Source organism: Phymastichus coffea, unplaced genomic scaffold (assembly GCF_024137745.1).
Source record: "Phymastichus coffea isolate CEN01 unplaced genomic scaffold, Cenicafe_Pcof_1.1 PCOF00067, whole genome shotgun sequence".
NCBI classification, from domain to species: Eukaryota; Metazoa; Arthropoda; class Insecta; order Hymenoptera; family Eulophidae; genus Phymastichus; species Phymastichus coffea.
In genome coordinates this window covers 268,352-294,819 of record NW_026706878.1, presented here as the reverse complement: position 1 = coordinate 294,819, position 26,468 = coordinate 268,352, and the positions used below count along the sequence as shown (strand labels likewise).

Sequence of the window (26,468 nt, the reverse complement as noted above, 5' to 3'; positions counted from 1 at the left end):
AAATCCGGTGAAATGGTGGCTGAGGCATGATTGTGGTGTTGTTTTTGGCCAAAAAATCTCTCACAAGCAAAGATGGGTGAGCAGGGGCATTATCGTGATGCAAAAGCCATGAATTGTTTTTCCACAATTCTGGGCGTTTTCTTCGTATTGCTTCTCGCAAACGGCGCATAACTTCAAGATAATACTGTTTATTGACCGTACGTCCATATGGTAAGAACTCCTGATGCACCACGCCATGGTAATCGAAGAAAACAGTGAGCAAAACTATGACATTTGATCGAACTTGGCGTGCTTTTTTCGGTCTTGGCTCATCTGGGCTCTTCCATTGGGACGATTGGACTTTGGTTTCGATATCATAACCATATACCCATGATTCGTCACCAGTTATAACCCTTTTGAGTAAATCTGGGTCGTCGTTGACGTTATTCAACAGTTCTTGAGCGATGCTCATGCGACGGTTCTTTTGGTCAAAATTTAGCAATTTCGGAACAAACTTCGCTGACACACGTCTCATGCCCAAAACGTTAGAAAAAATTTCATGGCACGAGCCAAGCGATATACCAACATCCTCAGCAACTTCTCTGATAGTGATTCGACGATTTTCCAGAACAATTTTCTTCACTGCTTGAACGTTTTCATCAGTTGTGACGTGCTTGGGCGTCCAGAGCGAGGCTCGTCATTGGCATCTTCCCGGCCATCTTGGAAGAGTTTGTACCACTTGTAAACATTTTTTTTACTCAGAAAAGTTTCACAGTATGCCACCGTCAACATTTCAAGTGTTTCGGAGCAATTTATTTTATTTTTTACACAAAATTTGATGCAAATCCTTTGATCTATATTTTTCGATAGCAAGAAATCGCCGAGCACGCAAAACACTTATAACCTTTACGCCTCTCACAACCAAACAAAAAATGCTATACACTTGAAACATGGTACAGATATTCGGGAAGAGACCAACATAACAAAACAAAAAAATCGATAATCGAAAGTACGTTGCCCGTGAAATTTGAAAAGTCACCTTACTTTTTGAACACACCTCGTATTCGCGTTTGTTAACCGGAGAGCAAGAGGGAACGGGAATCAGTCAACCAACTTACTACTAATAACAATGACAACAGTAAATTATCGTTTCTATCAAACATGAGTTAGTTTATTTTCCGTTAACTCTACGAGACGCTTGGCCCGCGTGTTTATGTTTATACGGCGCGCGCGACAGTAACGTGCCTCGCTAGTTCGCTTGCAATCCTTTGTTCGCAATATTATTTCACATGCACACTACCGATTTTTATAAAATCGCCGATACGAGGAGAGAATAATCAATTGCCGTCGTTTGTTGGAAATCGCGATGTAAAGCTGGCCAGCTTACCTTAGAAATACGGTCGCACTATCAAGGGGGAACAAATCAGTATTGCCGCTTCCGGTATCTCAGGTTATTGTCTCTGTAATTTTCCTCGTTGTCTTTATCGACTTCGTAAGAGGGGTTTCGCACCCTCGTGGTCGCCTACGATGGCGAAACTTCGTACACACCCTCTAAACGGCAACGACAAAGAAGACTTTGATGTAAGTTGTCAGCTGTTTCACTTCTCACTTTTTTTCGATGTTCGTGTTCGCGTCTTATCCTTCTGTGCAACTAGATTGTCGGATGGCTAATCCTCGACTGATTCTTTTACCTTCGCGCGTGTTCCGTCCCGTCTCGTACCGAGTTCCCGTTTTTCGTTTTTCCCGTGTAGGGTATGCGATGTTTCATCTCTCTTGGTAGAGGATAAGGGACACAGAGCGCCGCAGCGGCGAGCGAGAGAACGTTTTAGCACTGCCTCACGGACACGGATTAACATAACAGCGCTTTTCAGAAATGTGCTCATTGGCGAACATTCGAAAAGTAGAACTTTTCGCGCTCACTTTTGTGAACCCTGTCTGTAAAAATTTTCACATTTACATATGTTCAATTTTATTCTAAGCATTTAATCACAATCCACGTGAATTTACTCATTCAGATAATCTTTCGCGCGTGTCATTCCACATCACACCTTTACTCGGTTATGTGCCTTGTGTTCATTTCTTTTTCTTAACCGCGCATACAGGCGACTTCTTTCAAGAATTCGACTTTGTAAACAAGAGTTAATTTTCAGTGCTTTGTTTCTCGGAAGTACCTAATACGCACAGCTTAAATACATTCAGCATACATATTATAACGAGTAGCCAGACCCTCGTTATGTCTCTCTCCCTCCATACATAATTATAATTATCCTTATATATATATATATATATATATATATATATATATATATATATATATATATATATATATATATATATATATATTATTTGTCATATACTTATTTCATATGTACGGCAGCCAAAGGTAAGTCAGAGAGAGAGCGCTAATAGAGGGCGAGTTAGAGAGAGAGAATTCGGGAAGCCGACGCGACGCACGCGAGAACGAGAGTGGGGATTGACAATTGTATCGGCGACTTCGACGCACGCGGACGTATTACGAATAGCTCTACACGTGCGCGACCTTTGTCCTCCGCTACCGATTTTTTCATTAGTCATTGTTTTGGCGTTTCCGGCGAGTACGCTAGTGTCCACTCGGTGCAAGACTTCGGGTCTGAGATTACCCCTAGCGCCCTTGGTGGGCCAGTTTCTGCGAGTATGCACGCGAGCCTTTATTATGGCGCCCAACAACACATGGGTTTGACAGCTTTTGCAAAAATTACGAAATTCGAATTATAATTGTATAGCGAAAGCTCGTGTTCGCGGAATCCGCCGAGGAATGCGACGCACGCGACGAGAGGAGAATTTTTTACGTTTTAGAAGCTAGCCGTAGCGCACGACCAAAACAAGGCGCTCGGTTTTCAGCACCTTAAAATTTTAACATAGCGTGCAAGCGAGTGTTGTAATTCTTCGTATTTAGAAACGTATGTGTACAAGCGTAACAACATTTATTTTCCGTTGTGCGTGCTGGCAACAATCGGGCGTATTCGCTTAAAAATTGTCACGCGTCCTATGATTAATATCCACTATTTCAGGATATTCCAAAACTATTGTTTTTCGTTATCAGTTTTGTAGAAAATAATTAAAAATGGCCAAAAAAGACATAACTGAACTAACATTTATAAAAGAAAAGATCGACAACTACATTAAAGAATGGATTAAGAGTTTGCCAAGTGATAGAATAGATAACGTTTTGGAAAATCTTGAACTCGTGGCAGAACTGACGGCACGATATACGAATGCGCGAACCGCTTATATAGACGACTGTAAGGCGACTACGAAGAAAAAGACTTCATACAAACTATAGACGCGTGGAACCACGAAACGATAACGCGGCGCAATGATCTTTGTCTCACTTTTATAAAATCAGACGCGCTACCGCGAGAATTGCGCGAAGACCTCGTTAACGCCGTTAGTCAAGACACAGAAGAAGATATGATAAATAATCAAGAAATAGAAGAAACGAACAACGGCGACATGTCGCTCACAACGATAGCTAATACACACGAGACACTTACGCGAGACGCGGTACGCACATGCACATCGACGTTCGCGGTAATTACGAGCACCCACGTGCCGACATCGCAGTCAACACCGCCGTGTACAGTATCAGGAGCAAACGTAGGCTCAACTGAACCACGTCATGCCAACACGAATACAACATGCGCGCACGAGGCATCGATACCTACAACAGGCAACCCCAAGTACGATAAATTATCGTGAAAACCTCGTATGGGTTAATCTGCCTTGCGGTGAACCAAAACAAATGCCACGTTTGGCAGCCGAGGAGCTAAAACGAGCAGTGATAGCGGAACGTACACAGGCTCAACAAATTCTTGATCTTCAAAACTGTTTAGAAGCTATGTCGAACGAACACAACAAGCTGATAAGACAAAATAAAGATCAGAAGAACCTCCTCGCCAGACTACAAGCAGCAGAAGTAACAGTTCAACAACAAGCTCAAAACGAGTGCACACGGTTTAACGCGACTCGCGCAGATAAAGCGGTCAACTTTCGCGATACGTATAGCCTCATCGACCCGGACTTTGACCTGACTGTAGCCAGTCCGAATCTAAATCCCCACGCACGAATCTTCTGCTCGACAACGAAGCAGCAGACGACACAATACGCGACAGGGCCATCAGTATATTCAGCTGCACCAGTGAGACCGGCCGACAGGATGCAAGCGGCCACACGATTAACGGAGGCGGAGTTTTCCAACGCGATCCCTCACATCCCCGCAAGCTTGAGCTGGGGAAGGGGGGTCACACCTTCAAGTCGTCGGCTCTCGCAAGCGACGGGCGCGCAGCAAACGGCTGCCACGCAAGCCCAAATACCTTCGAGCTTCGGTGTCCCCAATTGGCGAACGAGTCCACTTCTCGCAACCTCCCGCTCGATAAGTTCAACTAGGAATCTAGGGAAAACCATCAGGGAATGGAAGATTTCTTTCGCGGGAGACGCCACCATCAGCATCAAGGAATTTTTGGAGCGTGTGGAGGAAAACTGCTGCCTAGACCGAATAGCGGAAGACGAGCTTTTAGACTCGTTATCCACCCTGTTTCGCGGATCGGCGCTTCGATGGTACCGCTTGCTGCGGCCCACGTGGGCGTCATATGAGCAGTTCATGAGATGCCGCGCTATCCGGTTATAGTAAATCTCGGAAATATAATCGCAACCTATCGGTTGAAGCGCACCTGTGGACACAGGGCCCCGATGAATCGGTCCGCGATTACCTTGCAGCCCTGAATACTATTTTTAGCCGCTTCGAAAGACCGTGGAGCGTATATAAGAGTGTAGTACAGGAATCTGTCTCTGCCAGCTCCTCGAAAGACGACAAACCTCCGGCTTACCCGCGTTAACGCGAGGGAAGACGGGGCGGGGTAAACGGCCGTGGCCGCCCGGCAAGAAACGGTCGGGCCCAAGTCATCACTCCCAAGTCGGACAAAAACAAGAGCAGCCCCCCCGGCCCCGATGCTGAGAGATTACTCTGTTGGGACTGCAGCTGGCCTGGGTACACCAAAGCCACCTGTCCCGAGTGCTCAAAAATCGAGGCGCCAAAAAACGCGGAAAGGAACGCGTAGATGGGGTCCCTACCGTTCCGAAGGCGACCTGGACCTTCGCTACAGATGCCCCCGCGGGAGGAGCGCCTGCCTCGCGCGACGAGACGGTCTGCTCAATACCGGTTCCGAGCGACTCGAACGAAGCGCCAACGCGTTCCGAGAGTTTTGCGGCGAGCGCGTTAGTAGAGAAGTACCCCAGATGGTGGCTGACGCTTAGCATCGGTCAATTTACTTGCAGGGCTCTGTACGACACTGGAGCCTTGCGCACCGTTCTGAGCCCCATTGCCCTTCAGATTGCTGCCGCGATGAACAAGCGCGTCAACATGTACGAGGTATGATCAAAAAGTAAGGTGAATTTTTATTATATTTTTCTCAAAAAATATTTATTTATTCATCAATTTTTATTTTATCTCCTTCAAAGTAATCCCCCTCGGATATAATGCACTTGTGCCAACGCTTTTTCCAATCCTCAAAGCATTTCAAAAAATCATTTTTTGTGATCTTGTTTAGTTCATCCTTCGATGCCGTCTTTATCTCCTCAATCGTGGCAAAACGCCGTCCTTTCATGGGCCTCTTCAGTTTTGGGAACAAGAAGAAGTCACAGGGGGCCAGATCTGGGAAATACGGTGCCTGTGGCATCGTTACTGTGTTGGTTTTAGCCAAAAATTCGCGCACAAGCAATGATGTGTGAGCAGGGGCGTTATCATGGTGCAAAAGCCAATTTTTATTTTTCCACGAATTCGGACGTTTCTGGCGTATTACTTCGCGCAAATTGCGCATAACTTGCAGGTAATATTCCTTATTTACTGTTCTACCCTGTGGCAAGAACTCATGATGCACCACGCCCCTGCAGTCAAAGAAAACTGTAAGCAAAACCTTTACATTTGATCGAACTTGGCGTGCTTTTTTTGGTCTTGGTGATCCAGAATGCCTCCACTGGGACGATTGAGTCTTAGTCTCGACGTCATAACCGTATACCCATGTTTCGTCACCTGTTATAACCCTGTTGAGTAAATCTGGATCATCGTTGACGTCATTCAGTAGCTCTTGGGCGATGCTCATGCGACGTTTCTTTTGGTCGAAATTGAGCAATTTCGGAACAAACTTCGCTGACACACGTCTCATGTCTTAAACACTCGTCAAAATTGATTGGCACGAACCAAATGAGATGCCAATATCATCAGCAATTTCTCTAATGGTAATTCGACGATTTCCCAACACTATTTTCTTCACTTCTTCAACATTCTCATCAGTTGTTGATGTGCTGGGGCGTCCAGAACGAGGTTCGTCGTCGGTGTCTTCTCGGCCTTCTTGGAAGAGTTTATACCACTTGTAAACATTTTTTTGGCTTAAAGTAGACTCACCGTATGCCACTTTCAGCATTTCAAGTGTTTTGGAAAATTTGATTCCATTTTTCACACAAAATTTAATGCAAACTCTTTGATCCATGTTTTTAGACAGCAGCAAATCGTGGAGCACGCAAAACACTTCTAACCTTGATGCCTCTCACAAACAAACCAAATATACTACAAAGCTGAAATGTGGAACGTATGTTCTAGATGAGTGTACCGACATAACCAAATAAAAAAGTCGAAGATCGAACGGACGTAGCCCGCTAAATTTCAAAATTCACCTTACTTTTTGATCACACCTCGTATGTCGGGCCCGGCGTGAAAGCAGTCGATGGTTATTATGTCCCTATCATCGGTAATGTACAATTACCCTTTACGATAGGTGATGTTACCCATTCGATCGACGTACTTATCTTGAACGAGGCTGATGCTGAGTGCACCCTCGGAAGCGACTTCGTTCAAGCCTTTTCCGCGTGTTTGGATCCCGAGACCAACACGATAAGGATCAAAGGTTGCGATTAGGAAGTCCCGACGATTGTCTCCTCACTTCGTGCGGAGGAGGCGATGTCGCTGGTGGCCTTGGGTATCGAAGAGATCTTGAAGGAGCAGCGACAAGAAATCGATCGAGTGATGGATGACCTCCTGCCCGAACCTTCCTGCGAGCAGCTCGACTGCACCGGATGGATCGAGCACGACATCGACATTGGCAGCGCGCGCCCAATTATAAACAGAAATACTATCCGGTGTCGCATAAGATCGAGGAGGAAATGCATGCACAAGTGCATAAAATGCTGCAAATGGGAATTATTCGTAAGTCCCGCAGCGAGTGGTCTAGCCCGGTGGTGATGACTCGGAAACCCAACGGCGAATACCGATTTTGCGTAGACTACCGAAAGGTGAATAGCGTTACTCGCGTGAGCGCATATCCATTGTCCTTTATGGACATGATACTGCGGAAGCTCCAACACGCCAAGTTCGTGAGCGCAATCGACCTCGCTAGCGGATTTTGGCAGGTCCTTCTTTCGGAGAGGGCCATTCCGATAACTGCTTTCACCGTTCCAGGACTCGGGTTATTCGAATTCGTTCGAATGCCCTTCGGGTTGGCTGGTGCCCCGGCAACATTTCAAATGTTGGCCAACAAGCTCATCTCACCCGAGATGGAGCCTTATGCCTTCGCGTACCTTGACGACGTGATCATCGCTACTGAAACGTTCTCAGAGCGTGTCCAGTGGCTCACGCATATTCTAAAAAGAATACATGAAGCTAGCCTTACGATCAATCGCAAGAAGTCTAGGATTTGCATGACCGAGGTGCGTTATCTCGGCGTGTTGATAAATCGCGATGGTACCCGCCCCGATCCAGAACGAGTTGCACCGATACTCGAGTACCCAGCTCCGAAAAATCTTCGTGCTTCGCGCAGATTCCTGGGCATGGCCTCGTGGTATCGAAAATTTTTAAACGATTACGCTACGATTTGTGAGCCGCTTAACGCGCTTACCCGCAAGGACGCCAAGTTTGAATGGCAGGAAGTGCAGCGGCAAGCTTTCGAGCAAGTCAAAGCCCTTTTGGCAACGGCCCCTGTCCTAGCCAGGCCCAATTTCGCTGCGCCGTTCATCATCGAATGCGACGCGAGCGATACTGGCCTCGGAAGCGTTTTGCTACAGCGTATCGACGGCGAAGATCGAGTTCTGTGCTTCGCGAGCCGCGCCCTGACGGCGTGCGAACGCCGTTTGTCGGTTACTGTGCGTGAGTGCCTCGCCGTCGTTTGGTCGATCGAGAAAATCCGACCCTACGTGGAAGGTTATCACTTTACAGTTGTAACCGACCACCAGAGCCTTAAATGGCTCACTAATTTGAAACACCCAAACGGCAAGCTCGGTCGTTGGTCCCTTGCGTTGCAATCGTATGATCTCGATATTATACATCGCAAGGGCAAGGACAATGTCGTGCCTGACGCGCTTTCACGCATGTTTGAGACCGACGAAGACGAACTCGCGGCAATCGCTTCGTTGACACTCGGCGAAAGCATAAAGGACCCGTGGTACTGCAAGAGGATGCAGGAGGTCCTCGATCAGCCCACGGATAATCCCTATTGGAAAGTTTTAGGGGGCCGTTTATATATTTACAAGCCTGACCCCATCGTCGACGACCTCTTCGGAACCGATGACGACGCTTGGAAGCTCGTTATTCCGAAGGAAGACCCGATGACGCGGCGGACGGTTCTCTCCTTGAAGAAAACGAAAACGACGAGACGACGTTGTTGAAAGAAATTTTCTCGCCCAATCACACGCAAGAAAGCGACGAGTGCGATGCCTCGAACGACGACACATCGGTCGCGGAAGTTATAGGGCCAAAGGCCCCAACAAGCCCATGGCAGGACCTTGTGCAAGTCGAAATACCGACCGCCCCAAAGAGAAGGGGTCGCCATCGCAAGCAGAAAATGCATGCTCCCGTCGATGTGTCCCCTCGGCGCTTGCGCTCCAGAAACTAGCATCTTACAACTTTGCTTGTTTCCTCATTTTCTTTCTACTTATTTCACCTACTACGCTATTAAAACTCCGCTATCGCTTGATGTAACAAATTGAGTTCGTTTTTTTTTCCTAACATTACGTAGGCTCCGTCCTACAGAGGATGCTGACTAACGCCGAAATGGCTCCGATCGCCAAATGGCTGGAAGAGGTGCTGCACGAAGCACTCACGTCGGCCGTAGCTAGCGCGTCGCACCGAAACGCTACGCCGTCGATGCGTAGAGACGCTTCTCCCGCGCCAGCTCTTGTCTACTCCAACGAGGTAGGGGACGACTCGGCCAGCGAGACGCAGGCCTCGTCGGGCGACGACAATGGCGCAAGCTCAGCGGAGACCACACTGGTTTTCCCCCAGAGGAAGCTGTGCAGGCCGCGTCGGCCAGAAGATGACGAGGTCCGTAAGGACGAGAATTCACCAGACCGCAGCCCAAAGCGCACCAACACGGCTCCCCGTTCCGCCCTGGCGGCCGGAGAGCGCTTGGAGGCAATCCTGCGCCAACACGGCTACGGCGACCCCAGCTCTACCAGCAGCATCAACTCCGGTCCCGAGGAACGCGACGTCGCTACGAGTCTTAAGGTCAAGACGGATCCGACGCCTGCGATGAAAGAGCCACCTACTCTCGAAGAGGAGTGGAAGACCCTCCAGGCTCATTTCACCGCCTGCAGAAAGGCGCGATTAGCTGCAGAAAAGGAGGAAGAGAAGGCATACCGAGACGGACTCGCCTTCATCAAACACCATGGGTCCCGCGGTATCGCCATCGCAGGAACCTACGCGACCAAGCTGCAGGAGGCCTTAGAGTTTAGGGCCTACAACCAGGAGATGATCTCCGAATGGCGGAGGGAACGCGAGGATCGCCAACGACGCGAGGAGGAGCGGCAACGCTTGCAAGCGGAGCAACGTCGGGCCCAGGAGCACCTAGAAATGGTGCAACGGCAGCTTGCAGCCTTGGGCGACCCGCCAACGTCTCGCTCCCATCGAGTGTCCAGCCAGGCCATCTCAAATGACCGAACGCGTCGCACGCCAGGCTTCTTTGCCCTGCAAGGAGCCGCAGGAGACGAGCCGTGCAACCGCTGGGCCGGACCTCGCCCCGACCTCTTCGGCAAGCGGGCTTGCTCCACTTGCGGCCTTACGGGAGTACATCGAACCTCCGACTGCCCGAATTGGTCGAGGCACGAACTTTGGAGGAGCGGCGGACAGCGGCTGTATTCTTATAGCTCAGTCGAAACGCGTCAATGCAGAGAAGCCTTCCTCCGAGATAAGGAAGAGTCGTAGGCCACCCACGCGGACGATGGTGACAGACGAGGCGTGGCCAGGCACCAAACCCGGACCTAGACGCTACGACCATCCTCGCGACCTCGCTCTCGAAGGTCCCCTCAAGAATCAGGCATTAACGCCCACATTTTTTTTCCTTTCTTTTCTTTCGTTTTTATTACATACTAATTATAAGATTTGCGACCCGCGCGAGTAGAGAGAGTCGCGATAAGTTACCTCCCACCCAAAACTTTACGTATACAAAATGTTGTAAAATAAAATATATTTTTTTTACCCCTCCGATGTTTTAATTTTTTTTACCAATTAATTTTCCTTACATGGTGGAGAGAGACAGGTTTTTCGACCTGGTACGCTGATCCATCTCTGGGGGAGGGGCATATAACGAGCGTAGGCTTCATAGATTATTATAATTATAATACATTTCCCCATACATAATTATAATTATCCTTATATATATATATTTATTTTTCATATACTTATTTCATATGTACGGCAGCCAAAGGTAAGTCAGAGAGAGAGCGCTAATAGAGGGCGAGTTAGAGAGAATTCGGGAAGCCGACGCGACGCACGCGAGAACGAGAGTGGGGATTGACAATTGTATCGGCGACTTCGACGCACGCGGACGTATTACGAATAGCTCTACACGTGCACGCCTGTGTCCTCCGCTATCGATTTTTTCATTTTCATTGTTTTAGCGTTTCCGGCGAGTACGCTAGTGTCCACTCGGTGCAAGACTTCGGGTCTGAGATTACCCCTAGCGCCCTTGGTGGGCCAGTTCCTGCGAGTACGCGCGCGAGCCTTTAGGGCCGCCCGCCTCCCGACTACACCCGAGCTGCACACCGCGCGTCCTCGCGAGCCACGTGCGAGGCTGAGGGCACCGCTTCCCGGGCTGACGCTGGAACGTCTTTGTAAGTACCACTTCGAATACGTGTCTCTCTCGTTAACCTTTCGCCGCTCTCTCTCTCTCTCGCCTATGCTGCGTCCTAACTCTGTATTTTCCTCAGTAGTAAACTTGATGCTTTTTGTATATCTGTTTTCTTTCTCTGAGCACTCTACCTATCGTAGTCAATCCCGTTCCGTCCTCCCTCGCACCTGAATTTCGTGATCGCTCAAAAGCGCCCATAGGACTACACGACGCTCTCTGCGGGCTAAGGTAACAGACGCTGTACCAAGTCGTTGCTGTTGCTGCCGGGTTAGGTTGTTGTTGCTTCGCACAGCCTATTACGGGGCCCACTCCGAGCTGTTCCCAACTTCCTCGTAAATTATATGACGAGCGACCCGCACTGGGTCAAAACCCCGTTATAATATATATAAATATCAACTTTCGTTTTGTGTTTTCGTCACATTGCAACACAGGTTTATGTACATATTTACACAACCTCTCTTAGTTGTATATGTGTGGTATACTAAAATCAGCTTGCTTTCAACATTAACTCAGTCGAAGTTCATACTCTCATATACTTGATTACATTTTAATGCTTAGACATGTACATAACCTTGCGTTGTTCAAACATAATTTTGTATATCTAATGCTAGTGCATACATAAGAAACATATGCTAATATTTAAATATCAAAATATAACATGATTTTCAATTATTTTTGGGCTCAATTCAGTTTAATTAAGTTTTGCCCACTTAGTCAAAATTTAGTTGCGTAAATGTTTGTAATACGCCTGCGTGCGTAATATAGGTCATACTGTACATACTTCAGGTTTAGTCTGCGTATGTGATTGTAACACGTCTGCGTACGTGGAATAGTGTACATTGTAATACGTCTGTGTCGTAAGATTGTTAATTACTCATTCTCGCTAGTCAGAATGGCAGAAGCCCTTGCTGCAGCTGAGGCTACGCTTCGCGAAAAAACGCAACAAATCGAAGAACTCAAATGCAAACAATGCAAACGCGCTTTCAACAGCTCACTAAAGCTCGCAATCAAATATCTAATAACAATAATTTAGGTCACGAAGTTCGTATCGAAGGGGCCCGGGTCTCCAAAATTCCTCCGATGTTACATGCGGATCCGCTTTTATGGTTCCGTCAAGTTGAAGCCGCATTTCGTCATGCTAGCGTCATGGCTGACACTACTAAACTCGATTATTTATGCTTGACACTGGATGGTGAAGCCATGGCTTGTAATAGAGACATACTTTTTACTGAGTCTTAGCCCCCTGACGCTTATCAGCGAGCTAAAGATAGGATTATATCCACTTTTTCATCCTCCACAGAATGTAATTTGCGCAAGTTATTAAAAGGCCAGGTTTTAACCGATGGAAAACCTTCTAGAATTTTATGCAGACTTAGGAACCTTAATAATGGGATGTGTAATGATAACATCATCAAATCAATTTTTCTCGATCAATTACCTGTTCTTCACCGCGATATCTTAATTGCCTCGGGTGGTACCGATCTTAATCAGTTAGCAGAAGCAGCTTATCGCTTAGCTCAATCGGCTAGCTATTTAGACACGCATATTAACGCGTCTTCCATCAAAGCTCATTCCGTTACGGACACAGATACCGCGATCAGTCGTCTCGAGCAAAAATTTAATGCTCTCCTTAAAACTTTCAACAAAAACTCGCAGGTTCCTTCCGTGCCTAACCCTTCAATTCAGCCTTCTTGCGCAAATTGTTACTCTAAACCTAATCAACACAGAAGCCGCAGTAAATCTAGAGGTCCTCATTCCTCAAGTCTCTGCATTGCTCATAGGAAATATCCGAATAATCCAATTTCGTGCGAATCCTGGTGCTCGAAATATGCGGAATGGCAGTCAAAAAACTAAATCCACCTTCAGCTATGGAGACTGTCTTTGAAGGTATTAGTTCATCTAATCGTCTCCATGTTCATGACCGTATCTCCAGCCAAATATTTTTGATCGACACAGGTGCAGATATCTCCCTGCTTCCTGCTGATCCTAAGATACGTGTAAAACCGTCTTTATTTAAATTATTTGCCGCTAACAATTCTCGCATAAACACATTCGGCGAGTCATTTCGCACTCTTAACCTAGGTTTGCAACGTTCTATTAGATGGAATATTTGCATTGCCGATGTGCCTGTTGCAATTATTGGCGCAGATCTTTTAGTGCATTATAGCTTGTTAGTCGATTTAAATAAACGTCGGTTAATAGATCCTCTTTCAAACATCTATACTTTAGGCGTTTTGAAAGAAGCAGCTATGCATTCAGTGTATGTGGTTGAACCTCATACTGAAAATGCTCAACTGCTTGCGGAATTTCCGGAAATCTGTGGTTCTTCTAAGCCCATTTCTCCAAGAACCCATGATGTGTTACATCACATCATCACAACTGGCCCCCCAGTTGCTGAGCGACCTCGTCGTCTTGCTCCAGACAAACTTGCTGCCGCTAAAGCTGAATTTCAAGCTTGGATGGATGCCGGCATCTGTCGCCCATCTAGTAGACCCTGGGCTAGTCCCGTACACATGAGATTAAAAAAAAAGACGCAACTTGGCGTGTCTGTGGTGATTACCGCCGTCTTAATGCAGTAACCATTCCAGACAAATATCCCATTGCACATTTACATGATAGTTCTAGCAACTTACACGGTAAAAAATTCTTTTCCACACTAGATCTCCGTAAAGCTTTTAACCAGATTCCAGTTGCGTCCGAAGACATTCCTAAGACTGCCATGATCACGCCATTTGGCTTGGTTGAATTCATGTACATGCCCTTTGGTCTTAGGAACGCCAGTCAATCGTTCCAACGGTTCATCAATTCCGTTCTCAGCGACCTTGACTTTGCATACATCTATATTGATGACATACTCGTAGCCTCTTCCTCTCTTGAGGAACATTATAAACATCTTCGCATAATTTTTGAGAGACTCAAAAAATTCTACCTACAACTCAACGTCGAAAAAAGCGTTTTTGCAATCAAAGAACTAGAATTTCTTGGCTATATCATCAATTCAAAGGGCATTCGCCCAACCCCTAAAAAAGTCGAAGCCATTAGCCGTTTCCAAAAGCCTAAAACTATTTTAGAACTACGCCGTTTTCTCGGCATGGTGAATTTTTACCACCGCAATTTACCTCGCGCAGCTGCCACTCAGGCATCTCTTAATTCGTATTTTATCGATTCCCGCAAAAAAGACAAGCGTGAGATCGCTTGGACCCCTGAGGCGCTACAAGCATTTGAAAAAGTTAAAAATGACTTCATTAATGCGACTCTGTTGGTTCATCCACGCTTTGACGCCGAACTTCGCATCGTCTCTGATGCATCCGATTTTGCCATGGGTGCAGCTTTAGAACAGTTATCGACTGAAAATGTTTGGGAACCTTTAAGTTTCTTTTCTCAGAAATTTTCCCCTGCTCAGTGCAAATATAGCGCTTACGATTGTGAGCTTACTGCTATCTACGAAGCGATTAAATATTTTGCACATCTAGTTGAGGGTCGTAATTTTAAAATCCTTACGGACCATAAACCTTTAATTTATGCATTTTTGCAAAAATCAGAGAAAGCGTGCCCTCGACAAGTTCGCCAACTTTCCTATATTGCTCAATTTACCACTTGTATTGAATACATACAAGGATCAGAAAATCTAGTCGCAGACTCTTTTTCGCGCATTAAGCCGATTTGTTTTCCATCGGAACTTGACCTGCTTGATCTTGTGCAAGAACAAAAAACTGACGAACAACTCAAATTACTTCTTGAATCTTCCGACACTTCCCTTAATCTCAAGCGAATTCAATGGGGTCCTGCCCACACCACTTTATATTGTGAATTGTCAGGTGAAGCTCTTCGTCCTTACATTCCAGTAACGCTGCGTAAAAAAGTTTTCGAACTTATGCATAATGCAGCTCATCCTGGTCCCAAAGTCTCTGATCGACTTATTAGACAACGATATTTATGGCCTGACATGCATCGCAACATTACTGCTTGGTGCAAAGGTTGCTTAGATTGTCAACAATCCAAAATTTCGCGACACGTTAAACTCACACCAGAACACTTTGTTGCACCCGATGGTCGCTTTGACCATGTACAAATTGACATTGTAGGGCGACTCCCTAATCACAATGGCTTTGAATATGTCCTCACGATGATAGATCGTTTCTCAAGGTGGGTGGAGGTGGTTCCCCTGAAGGAAACGTCTGCCAACACCATTTGTAGAGCATTTTTTGACTCGTGGGTATCTCGATATGGTGCACCTAAAATTTTAATTTCTGATCAAGGTTCACAATTTGAATCGCGTTTATTTACGGCTTTACTATCTTTAATTGGTTGTCAACGAATTCGCACGACCGCTTTCTATCCAGCGGCAAATGGTCTAATTGAGAGGTGGCATCGTGTTTTTAAAGCCGCTATCATGTGTCATCAGGACACTGATTGGACGCGCACGTTATCTACGATCCTACTCGGTCTTCGCTGTCACGTTCGCGCTGATACGAATGCTTCCCCTGCAGAATTCATGTTTGGCACAACGCTTCGTTTGCCTGGCGAATTTTTCGTCCCAGAAAATTTTACGCCCGATCCGAACATTTTCATGAAGAATTTCGCGAGTACATGCGTCTAATTCGTCCAGTTCCTGTAACGCACGAGCATAAAAAACGCGCTTTTGTATTAAAAGATCTGTACTTCTGTACTCACGTATTTTTAAAAAACACGACTAAAAAATCGCTCGAAAGACCATACAATGGTCCATACAAAATATTAAACCGTCCGTCTGACCGTTTTTTTGATATTGATGTAAACGGTAATAAACGTAGTGTTTCTATAGAATTATTAAAATCCGCTTTCTTTCTACCAGAGGATCTCGATAATCTAGTTGTAAACAGCAATAATCAAGAAATTCATTACAAATCCATTTCGATTTTATTGTTTATTATTATCTTTTATTTATATTATTATTGTTACACTATTGAATCTACAGTCTAATGCAATAGAAAGTCGACACATTTTAATTAATTAAAATGTTAATTTAATAGACTTTATGTAAATTCAATAAATATAAATAAAAATAAAAAAAATTAATTTTTTTTCCTTATACAATTATAACGAGTTAAGTCTCGTTATGTCTCTCTCTTCCCTTAAGTCAATTGTAATTTATTAATAACTCTTTTATGTATCCTTCCCTACCTAGCCGCAGCTGCTGATGCTGCACGAGGTAAGTGAGAGAGCGCCGAGCAGAGAGAGAGAGAGAACCGCGTGTATGCGAGAGTGCGTGGACGCATGAGTGTCCCGCGCGTTGCCTAATTGGCTGAGGCGCGCCACTGACGAATAGCCAAGGAGAGAGAGGGGGACCTCTTTCGCGTGCGAAGAACAATTAGCTGCCCGCTGCCACGAGGAACGCAAGCCTAGCCGTCAACGCGCGATCGGTAGATGCCTTTGTGTTACGTAGCCTACGTTTTTGTCGTTAGGTACCGAGAGTGCAGAGTGTGCGTGACCGCATGAAAGACCGTGGCACCGAAGTGCATCCTGTGGACTGTGTGCTGTGTGCGTGCGTGCTGACAAGCTGTTGATCGTGTCAAGAAGTCTGCCCCGAGGCCGAATATTCGTGCGTTTCGGAAGCGAGCTCTAGGCTACTGCGAAGCCGACGTGTAAGTACTTGCTCGATTATCTATCACTCTCTCGCTCGCTTCCTGCTTGTCTCTCTCACGGCGCATATCATTTGTACGCCTCCTTATTTCCTTCATTTTAGTAAATGCTATTTCTCTTAACCACTGTGTCTTTCCTTTCGACGCCCTCCCCTCCCGCGCTATACACGTGCTGACTCGCACCGCCAGCAACTATCTGACCTGCGACGCTCTCCGCGGGCCGAGGGCAAGGACGCCTTCAAGTGGCATAGCTGAGCCACTGGGCTGGGTTCCGCGTAACCCCATACCAAGCCTGCAACGAGCCGAGTAGCTATTTAGCTTCACCCATCACGGGGAAGTTAGAACCCCCGTTACAAAATTATCTGTAAAAATTTTTTGTAAACATTATCTGCAAAAATTACACATCTCACTCTCATTATCAATTTCTTCCACCATATTAAATTCAATATTATGAATTTTGGAAATATGATTATAAATTGATATTCAACGGCGTCAAAATGCCACTATTTATCGAAATTAAAAGTTCTTAAAAAATTTTATAATACAAATATAATACAATTAAAGCTGAAATCTTAACAAAAATATATATATCGTTGAATATACTTTTAATATTTTTATGAAAACAGATTCCCAGCAACGGCAGATAAAAGAAAAATTGTTTACCGTGATAAGAGGGTCGTGTAAATTTGGCTGGGTACTGATGGTAGTAGGTTATTTTGTTTTATCAGTGCACCCGCAATAGGTAGGTCATATGGAACTCCTATTGAAGGGAATCTAATTCTGACTATGATTTGGTTTTTTATGAGAGAGAAGGAAACGGAAAAATAAAAGCAATAAATGAGAAACGTGAATGAGACGAAAAGGAAGATAAAGAGAAAAACGGCGGTCGAAGTAAAAATAAGGACAAAAAAAGACAGAACAAGGAAGTTGGACCTTAACTCAACAGGTTACATGGTTACGAATGCGATGAGAGTAGACGCTGGGCTGTAAAATATTAACGTTGCTACATAGCGCGCGGGTCAGACAAATCGATTCGCGCTTTACGTATTCCACGGGAATATGACTAATGACAAAAATAAGCGCTAAATGAGATTACATGCGTATTAATATATAGTGTATGTAGCTAAATTCATTTGCCTGCCTGTTTTCCATGGATAGATAACTGATTAGCCATTGCATTCCTCAAGTAGATTCGATGTTACTAGTTTATTTATGTTCTCTCTAAAATACCGTACATATACAAGGGGGCATTGTACACATATAACACTTACCATTGGCATAGGAGAACAGCAAATCTCTGAGCTGCTGCTGACCCGTGGTTAGCTCGACGCAACTGACCCTCACGCTAAACCTGGCTCCCGTCTTCTGGCGTTGTTCACTAATACCGCGAAACAACCAAGCAATGGCACAGGGTATTGCCCCCAATGTTTGCCCAGCCTCCGCTGAGCCCAGCATTGTATACGTTTTTCCTGAGAATAGATCAATCAATCACTATGATAGATAACATACAAATGCTAATAGTAAATGAACGAAAATATATTAAACATCTAAGATGATTGTATGCAGCTTCAGTATTAGCTCGATATACTTTAGGTTAGACTTGAAAAAAATTGCAGTTACTAGCTCTGACAAACGGTTATGATTTAAAGGCAAGCAAGTAAGCTTGTGCAATCTTGTTAATATTGTGCCGATGTGCCATGGGAAAAAGGGAAAGCTAAAATAAGCGAGCACGATAGCGAGGAAGTCGAGAAATATGTCGGAAATGCCAAAGCCAGCGCTGAATTTTCAACGATATTTAATTCCGCCAGAATGAGAGATTAAATAATGTTAGTATTCATTTATATGAACGAATATAAATTGCTCATAAGCCGCTCAAATAGGTTTAAACAAACGAAACTTGGTCTGTTACGAAAGGTCGGAAAAACGACATATATTTACGATCAGCAAGATCCATGTCAACAAGATGAAAGAGACTTCACCAATGACAATCTTCTATGGTCAATTTTTTATTCTCTTACTTTAACTGACATGAATTTACTTAAAGCAGCACTACACCGCTTGAGACATAAATTTTTGCGACATAAAACTTCACTTCAAAAAGTCACTTAATTGCAGTCCAGAAGTGTGAAAACGCAGCTCTCTTTTTGATTTTATATTCGATTATTGATGATAATCAATACTTATTATTAAATGTAAAGTAATATCGGTCGATTCGCCTATTACTTCCGATGAAAGTCGCTTACTTCAGAAATTTGTAATATGAAGAGATCTAGTTAGTAGGGGTATCTGAAAAATGAAGACAACGTAAAGTAAATGTAACCAATTAATTGGTCACTTATTAAGGAACCAGGGAAACGAGACGAAGCGGCAGGGAATAGAAAGGGCCACAATTACACTGTTACAATTGTTCGTTCAAGTATTAGCCCGTGTCCGCTTGGCTCTCGAGCTTTTTTGCTGCTCACTCACCAATCAAATTTTGCCTAAAAGCTGCAGCAGCAGCACCACAATCAGCCTACCTCACATATCAGATCCGATCTAGTGGAAAAACCTACAACTAAACAAATAGAAAACAGAGCCCAGTACAACTTAATTGATGTTATTGAGTTAGGTGGTTGGCAGCACGAGCTTATTCGATGCTATTCCCTTTTTCTCTTGATCTTTTATAAGCTATAATTAAAGTGTAAATGTACAAACTGTATGAGAATGATATAAATAACGTACCAAGGCCAGCGTGTCCAAAGCAGAAGAGACAACCATCCGTTCCATTGATAACTGCATGAATGACGTCCGTGAGAGCGCTCGAGCAAATTTCCGTCTGCAAAGAATAGTTTGATATTGATTATCAGTGTTGAGATGCTATTTCATCGCCAAAAAGTTTGACTAAACGACATTACACTAACTGTTGAATTCACGAAAGAGGCCAAGCTGACTTGCTAATAAGACCGGGGCAGGAAAAAAAAATTATTAATTAAATAGACGAGACACTCGCGAGAATAGCGGGAACTCATTTACAAAAACAACTTAAGAGAAGTCCTTTGCTACCGTGGAACACTTTAATAAATGCTCCAGCAAAACAGTGGCAGCTATGAGACGACGAAGAGCAGTTTTGTTTGTGTCTAATATATTTATAGGCCCCGCAGTTAATATTTGGCCTCGTACTTGCTTCCAGTCATCCCTATTTTTGGCCGAATTGCCGAAATCTCCTCAAACAGCCGCTTTTCACTCTCACCTGTGCATATCTTGGCCTGTTTTGTTGTTTTTTATTCTTCCCTCTAGTCTACCCTTACTTTTTCTTTTCCCCATTTGAGCTTACGGGACCGCTTGCGGGCGGAGAAAGCTAAGCGTGAAGCCAAAAGCTTCGATCGATATAAGCCCATTCGGCAATAGATACACGACCTCACATACCTTCATAAAATCTAAATTCACTTCTTTCACCGCAAAATGCTTTTTCTTAGTCTTCGACTGTGTTATTAAATGTTGTTTAAATTAATAAGCGACTGTTTATTAAATTAATATAAGTAATGACTAATTTTAAATAACGATAAATTAGAATAACAAATTCGTTGGTTGACAAATTTAAAATAACTTTATATTAATTTGTTATATAAATTTAGACATGATCGAAGCATATAATACATTTTTCAAATTCGTAATATACTCCATTATCATTTTACTATCTTATTAAAACGTTATTTAGAATACTTAGTTATTTAGATTTAATTTCAAAACTTTTTTCTCATTCCTACCTATATGGAGCCATATGATCTTGGCTTATAAATGAATGAAACAAAATAGGGTGAAATTGATTAAGAAATAGGAAAAAGTATGAATGAGTTACAGACATTGGCTAATTAGGGAAGAAAATCAAGACGATCATTCCCTTGTTTTTTCCGATATTTAAAGTCTTATCTATTGCCAGCATCTTTTACAGATACCGCACGTAAAGTGAGAAAGTCAGTACCAATTTTATGAAAAAATATAAATTGGTGGACATCGATGTTTCTGGTGATATTTTTTTGAGGACATACGTTTTGTAATAATTTCAATAATCAGTAAAAATATTACATATTTCAATCACAATAATCCTAAGTTCACAATATCGGAATAAAGTCCTATCTAGAATATTCAAAGTATTTTATTGCAAAATACGACAATGCATTTGTCTACAAAATCATGTCTCCTTACACTTCCTATTATAAAATCTCGATAATAATACGTTTATATCAATAAAATGACGAAAAACTTAATTGGATAAATATTCAGATACATGCATACCTACACTTACATATATACACATAGATATTTCAAAGGTTCGATATTCAAATGAATCTAGTAAGTATGTGCCTCTATGCGCAGTTTGTATGTGCACAAACATATACTAGTCGTGAAGTTTAATGAAATACGTGACCAAAGTTCTCGTTATAATATCTAGCGTTTCATTTTTTCCTAAAAGTGATATAAATGAAAAAATAAATATCTTTGAAAGACTTTAGGAAGCGAAAAACAGATTCCAAAACTTGTTCAACAGCGTCCTTGTCGTAGCTAGTTATTTATATAATAAAAAGCTTCTTTACTATATATACACTGAGAGAAATTATGTAATAAAAAATGTTAAAATTTTAGCAAAATTTACTATAAAACATAGTAATCCTGGTACGTACTCTGACTTGAGTTAAAATTATTATGCTACATAGTAAAATTTGAATCTAAAAATTTTTGCTATGTTACATAGTAAATTTTACTATATCACATACTAAATATTATTACACTTACACTTTTGTATAAACAAATTATTATCATTAACAATTAAAGAATTATCAGAATCATTGTCATCATTATCATACGGCAGCTCTTTAAATTCTTGATAATTTTCATTATTACTAGTAAATCTATCAAGGTTCCAAATGGTTACTTAACCAAGTAACGTGTCCGTTATTATTACTAGTCAATCTATTGTTCACTTGCGTTATCAACAAAATTACTATCATCATTTTTTCACTTTCAAATACAAGTTCTTTATGACTATAAGTTAAGTGTTTACGAAAAGATTCGAATGAAGAATAAGCTCTGGTACAATTTTGAACAAAGCAATGAAAATTTCTAATATTATCAAATTCTCCTACGGGTTTGAGAAACAATTTATAAGAAGTAAAACTTTCTCGACAGAGATTGCATAATACTGAATCCATATTAATTGATATTAATTTACTTTTAAAAAATACTAATATTAATTAATATTGATAATAATTTCCTTTTATAAAGTATTAATATGACCAATTAGAGCAGAGATGTCAATTGTAACATTATCAGAAATAAAATCAATTCCAAATAATATCATTTCCAAATAATAAATTTCAATAAAATAATTTCAAATGGCCATTTTTGAAAAAACCAAAAATGGTCCTCAAAAATCTAAAAAAATTCAGACGTGTTCCTTGACTGATTCTAAGCATTTTTTGTTCTTATAAACTTTTCATCAAAGTCGATAGTTTTCGAGAAAAAAATTATCTAAGTTTGAAAAAGCGTTCTTTAGCCGGCTAATAACACTACCATTGCCTAGCTCTTACCACGGGGAGATACACGCATAATTAAGAGCCTCGTTTTTTTTATTTTAAAATTTTTTGTTTGTTTTTAATTTATGTTTTTTTTTTCTTTTTTGTTCATTTTTTATGTTTTTCTTGTTTATTTTCTTTTAATTTTCTTTTGTTTTGTTCATGACGTGTGAAAAGTAAGAAAACAGGACGAACACAAGTAAAATTCACAGTTTTTGCACATTTTTTGTGTCCTTGCGTTACATTTCTCAAAATTTTGACAATATCCTTTCTTTGCAACATGTACGCTTTCGTGCTTCTTTGATTTAGCTAGATAGGATTTTGCAATTTCCAAGGCGATCGATTTTGTTCCTACTTTATCATCATGAACTAAATTTCGAAAAGTTGACGCATTAGTAATTGATGATTGTATCAATCTTAATAATATAGGCCACGTCCACTTTTTCGATATGAAAGAAGGACATAAATTGCCATTTTCGAAAAAACCAAAAATGGTCCCCAAAAATCTAAAAAAATTCAGACGTGTTCCTTGACTGATTCTAAGCATTTTTTGTTCTTATAAACTTTTCATGAAAGTCGATAGTTTTCGAGATAAAAATCGGTGAAGTTAGTGAATGAAATTTTTGTTTATTTACGCAAATTTATTTAAAAAAATATATATTTGGGTTTTCGTAGGGCCGATATTTTTTAGTTAAGGTATCATGGACACCTTTTTTATGAATTTTAAGCCCATAAAAAAATCGAAAGGCAAACAAATTTCGATCACAAAAATTTTTTTTCAAAAAATCAGTGCTTTTTTTTTTAATTTTCAAATTGTACATGAAAAAACTCATTTTAGAAAAAATTAAGTGTCATAATCGGAAAGAACATACTCCAAAACATAGGAAACGGTGGTTCGCGAATTTTTTTGCAATTAAATTATTGGCTTGGTGGTAGCTTGAAGTTGGACACGAAAAAGTGTCCGTCCCGTCCTTAATGGGTTAACCAAGTAACGTGTCCGTTATCTACATAACAATATATATTTACAAATGTGCATTTATAATCTACAAGCTAATGGTTGGGTGGATGATTTGAAAAAATTTTTATTTTATTATAAAAGTGTGAAAATCGTGTTAGAAACTGAATGAATATTTTAACTTTTTTGGTAATTTCTTTAAATAATTTTTTATAAACAATTGGAAATGGCAAAAGAAAAAATATAGGTAATTTTTTTTCATATGTGCTATGAACGGCATAGATAGTTTGACGATATAGACCATGGATTATGCTTGGGATTTGGCGTATACAGGTGAGCCTGTCTGGCCTGCAATTGTATATTGCAGTTTTACACTAACGATTTGAAGTTTGACAAGAAAACGTTATATACGTTTTTATCGTATTTTTTCCCGTAAAATCGGTTGCCGCAATCAGTTTTTTTAAATATTAACTTTTTTGATAATTTGTTTAAATAATTTTTTATAAACAATTGCAAATGTTAAAAAAAAATACGGGTACTTTTTTTCACTTATGCTATGAATGGCATAGTTAGTTTAGCGCTGTCTCATGCTGTTTTGGCATGGGCCTTAATGGGTTAATAAAAATAAATGCTCTGGCTGTTACTTTTAATACGCTTGAATTGGTTACTTGTCTTACACTTACATAAATTTATCCAGGCAATCCTTTTCAGTAATATTTCTTAAAATTCTTTCTTTTTCTCTGCTAAAAACTAGTCTTGTTAATTTTGATATTGTAGTTTTCTTTAATGGAAGGTTATTTTCCAAAGACATTTGCGTTGTTTTAAAAGAGTGTAACAATAATCTATTCGTTAAAGGAAACTATAGGTATAATAATGATTTTATTCTGTTCGGTACAGAGTCTATTTCACTGATTGGGTGACGGAGTCCGGCGCGCATAGCTATCCTAATCTCTCTAATATTTATTCGCGTGTTATGTTCAATACGCGCAACAATAGACACTGAAAAATACGAGTCGATACAAGACAACGCGAAGAACTTAACTTATTATCGATGAAGCGATGATAATAGATGGCTCGGCACCTGGAGTCTTGTTGTTTGTAGTCCAGGAAAAATAGGATTTGAGGCGGTTTTTCATTTCGGCAAGACGATTATTTTTTGACAGGTAGTGTGAACGGCGTACATTAAGATAACAACTATCCATAGTCTGAGAAAGTTTCGGAACATTGTTAAAATGTCCATAAACTAATAAATTTTGTGACTTTTTTCGTTCTTTTCTTTATAACTTTGTTCCGTTAACATTTACAACAAAATAGTTAAATACTTTTTTGTTCATGAATAAATTACCTACAAAACCATAGGTTGCACGTCAAAAAATATCCATCAGGTAAAAAGTTATTAACTATTAACTTTTGTATTTTGAAAATCTTATAAACAATTTTTTTTAGCGTTGTTATAAACATTGTGCCACTGCTTCTCGTTGAATGGTGTCTTTTTGTTACGAGATGATGTGTACGGAATCGCGAATCTGTAAATTTAATAGTTTACGAGTTATCGTCTTATAAACAAATTACATACTCGTTTATTTTTCGAAGCCCAATTGTTATCCACTAATGAAAAAAAAATTTACGTTATGTCTTTCAATGCCCTCTATCGATTTCCAAAATTATTTATCAAAAAAAATCAAAATTGCGACCGTGGGAGCAAAAAAACAAAAGCGACCTTAATTGCAAAATAGATTAATAACATTTTCAGTAACTTTTTTGTAATAATTATTTCGGGTTTGGATAGCAATTCAAATAAACTTCAATTTAAAACAACGATGGCACAGATCCGTTGATAAACAAAAAAGTTACAGGAGGCAAAGTTTTTGGCTTATTGTACAACAATTTATGCCACTAGTGGAAAAAAAAAATATCGTCATTGGCGGAATACCTCTAGTTTTTAGGGATGAAAATTTCAAGTCTATGGGAAAAAGGTAAACGGCTTAAAAAAATTTGGGAAAATCAGCCCTCGGCAATAATTTTCACGATCTATCGCGCGGCGGCGGAGTGGGGGAAGCCAACGAATACTCGACAGAAAAATTGAGTCTGACCCTCAAAATCAGCAGCGCAATTAAAATCGCTATTTTCTCGTTAACTATTCAACATATTTTCATCATTTTTTTTTTAATTTGATACCCCGTGACGAGAGAAATCTATTCCCGCTATATAAAATGAGCAAAAGTTATAAACAATGGCATAAAATTCATTTATAAAAAAATGTCATTTTTTTTTCTTCATTATTATTAACAGGAATGAATTATTATTATATAGGTAAGTAGAATCAAGTAGTTTAACATGTTAACTTACATATAAATAAATAATTAAGCTTACTTTTGTACTTGAAAAAAAAAATATATGATTCATTATAATTTTTTTGTCTCCTTCGAAAAAAAAGAAAAAAAATTGATTTTACAGTAATCGAGAGTATAAATTTCTAATGTTTAATAAGCGAGCGTGTATATTTAGAATTTATAATAAGCGGACGTATAAATGTCAAATTTATAATAAGCGAGCGTATACTACACCGAAAAAAATTGTATTGATTATTTGTAAATTATATTGATTATTTGTTCTTTCAATTAAATGTTGAAAATAAAATGTTAAAATGCTTGATTTTACTTACCTATATAATAATAGTTCATTCCTGTTAATAATAATAAAGAAAAAAAAATGACATTTTTTTATAAATAAATTTTATGCCATTGTTTATAACTTTTGCTCATTTTATATAGCGGGAATAGATTTCTCTCGTCGCGGGGTATCAAATTAAAAAAAAAATGATGAAAATATGTTGAATAGTTAACGAGAAAATAGCGATTTTAATTGCGCTGCTGATTTTGAGGGTCAGACTCAATTTTTCTGTCGAGTATTCGTTGGCTTCCCCCACTCCGCCGCCGCGCGATAGATCGTGAAAATTATTGCCGAGGGCTGATTTTCCCAAATTTTTTTAAGCCGTTTACCTTTTTCCCATAGACTTGAAATTTTCATCCCTAAAAACTAGAGGTATTCCGCCAATGACGATATTTTTTTTTTCCACTAGTGGCATAAATTGTTGTACAGTAAGCCAAAAACTTTGCCTCCTGTAACTTTTTTGTTTATCAACGGATCTGTGCCATCGTTGTTTTAAATTGAAGTTTATTTGAATTGCTATCCAAACCCGAAATAATTA

The 26,468-nt window shown here is 41.1% G+C and overlaps 1 protein-coding gene across 1 annotated transcript in view; it reads right to left on the bottom strand.

Moving 5' to 3' along the window:
• The window catches only part of LOC131667522 (kinesin-like protein CG14535), a 260,611-nt gene that overhangs the window by 158,731 nt on the left and 75,412 nt on the right, over positions 1 to 26,468 (bottom strand). The window contains exons 3-4 of the mRNA XM_058940989.1: positions 19,472 to 19,565; positions 18,022 to 18,219 (exon numbers count right to left, since the gene is read on the bottom strand). Of these exons, the coding sequence (XP_058796972.1) occupies positions 18,022 to 18,219; positions 19,472 to 19,565 (292 nt within the window). The remainder of the gene's footprint in view (positions 1 to 18,021; positions 18,220 to 19,471; positions 19,566 to 26,468) is intronic.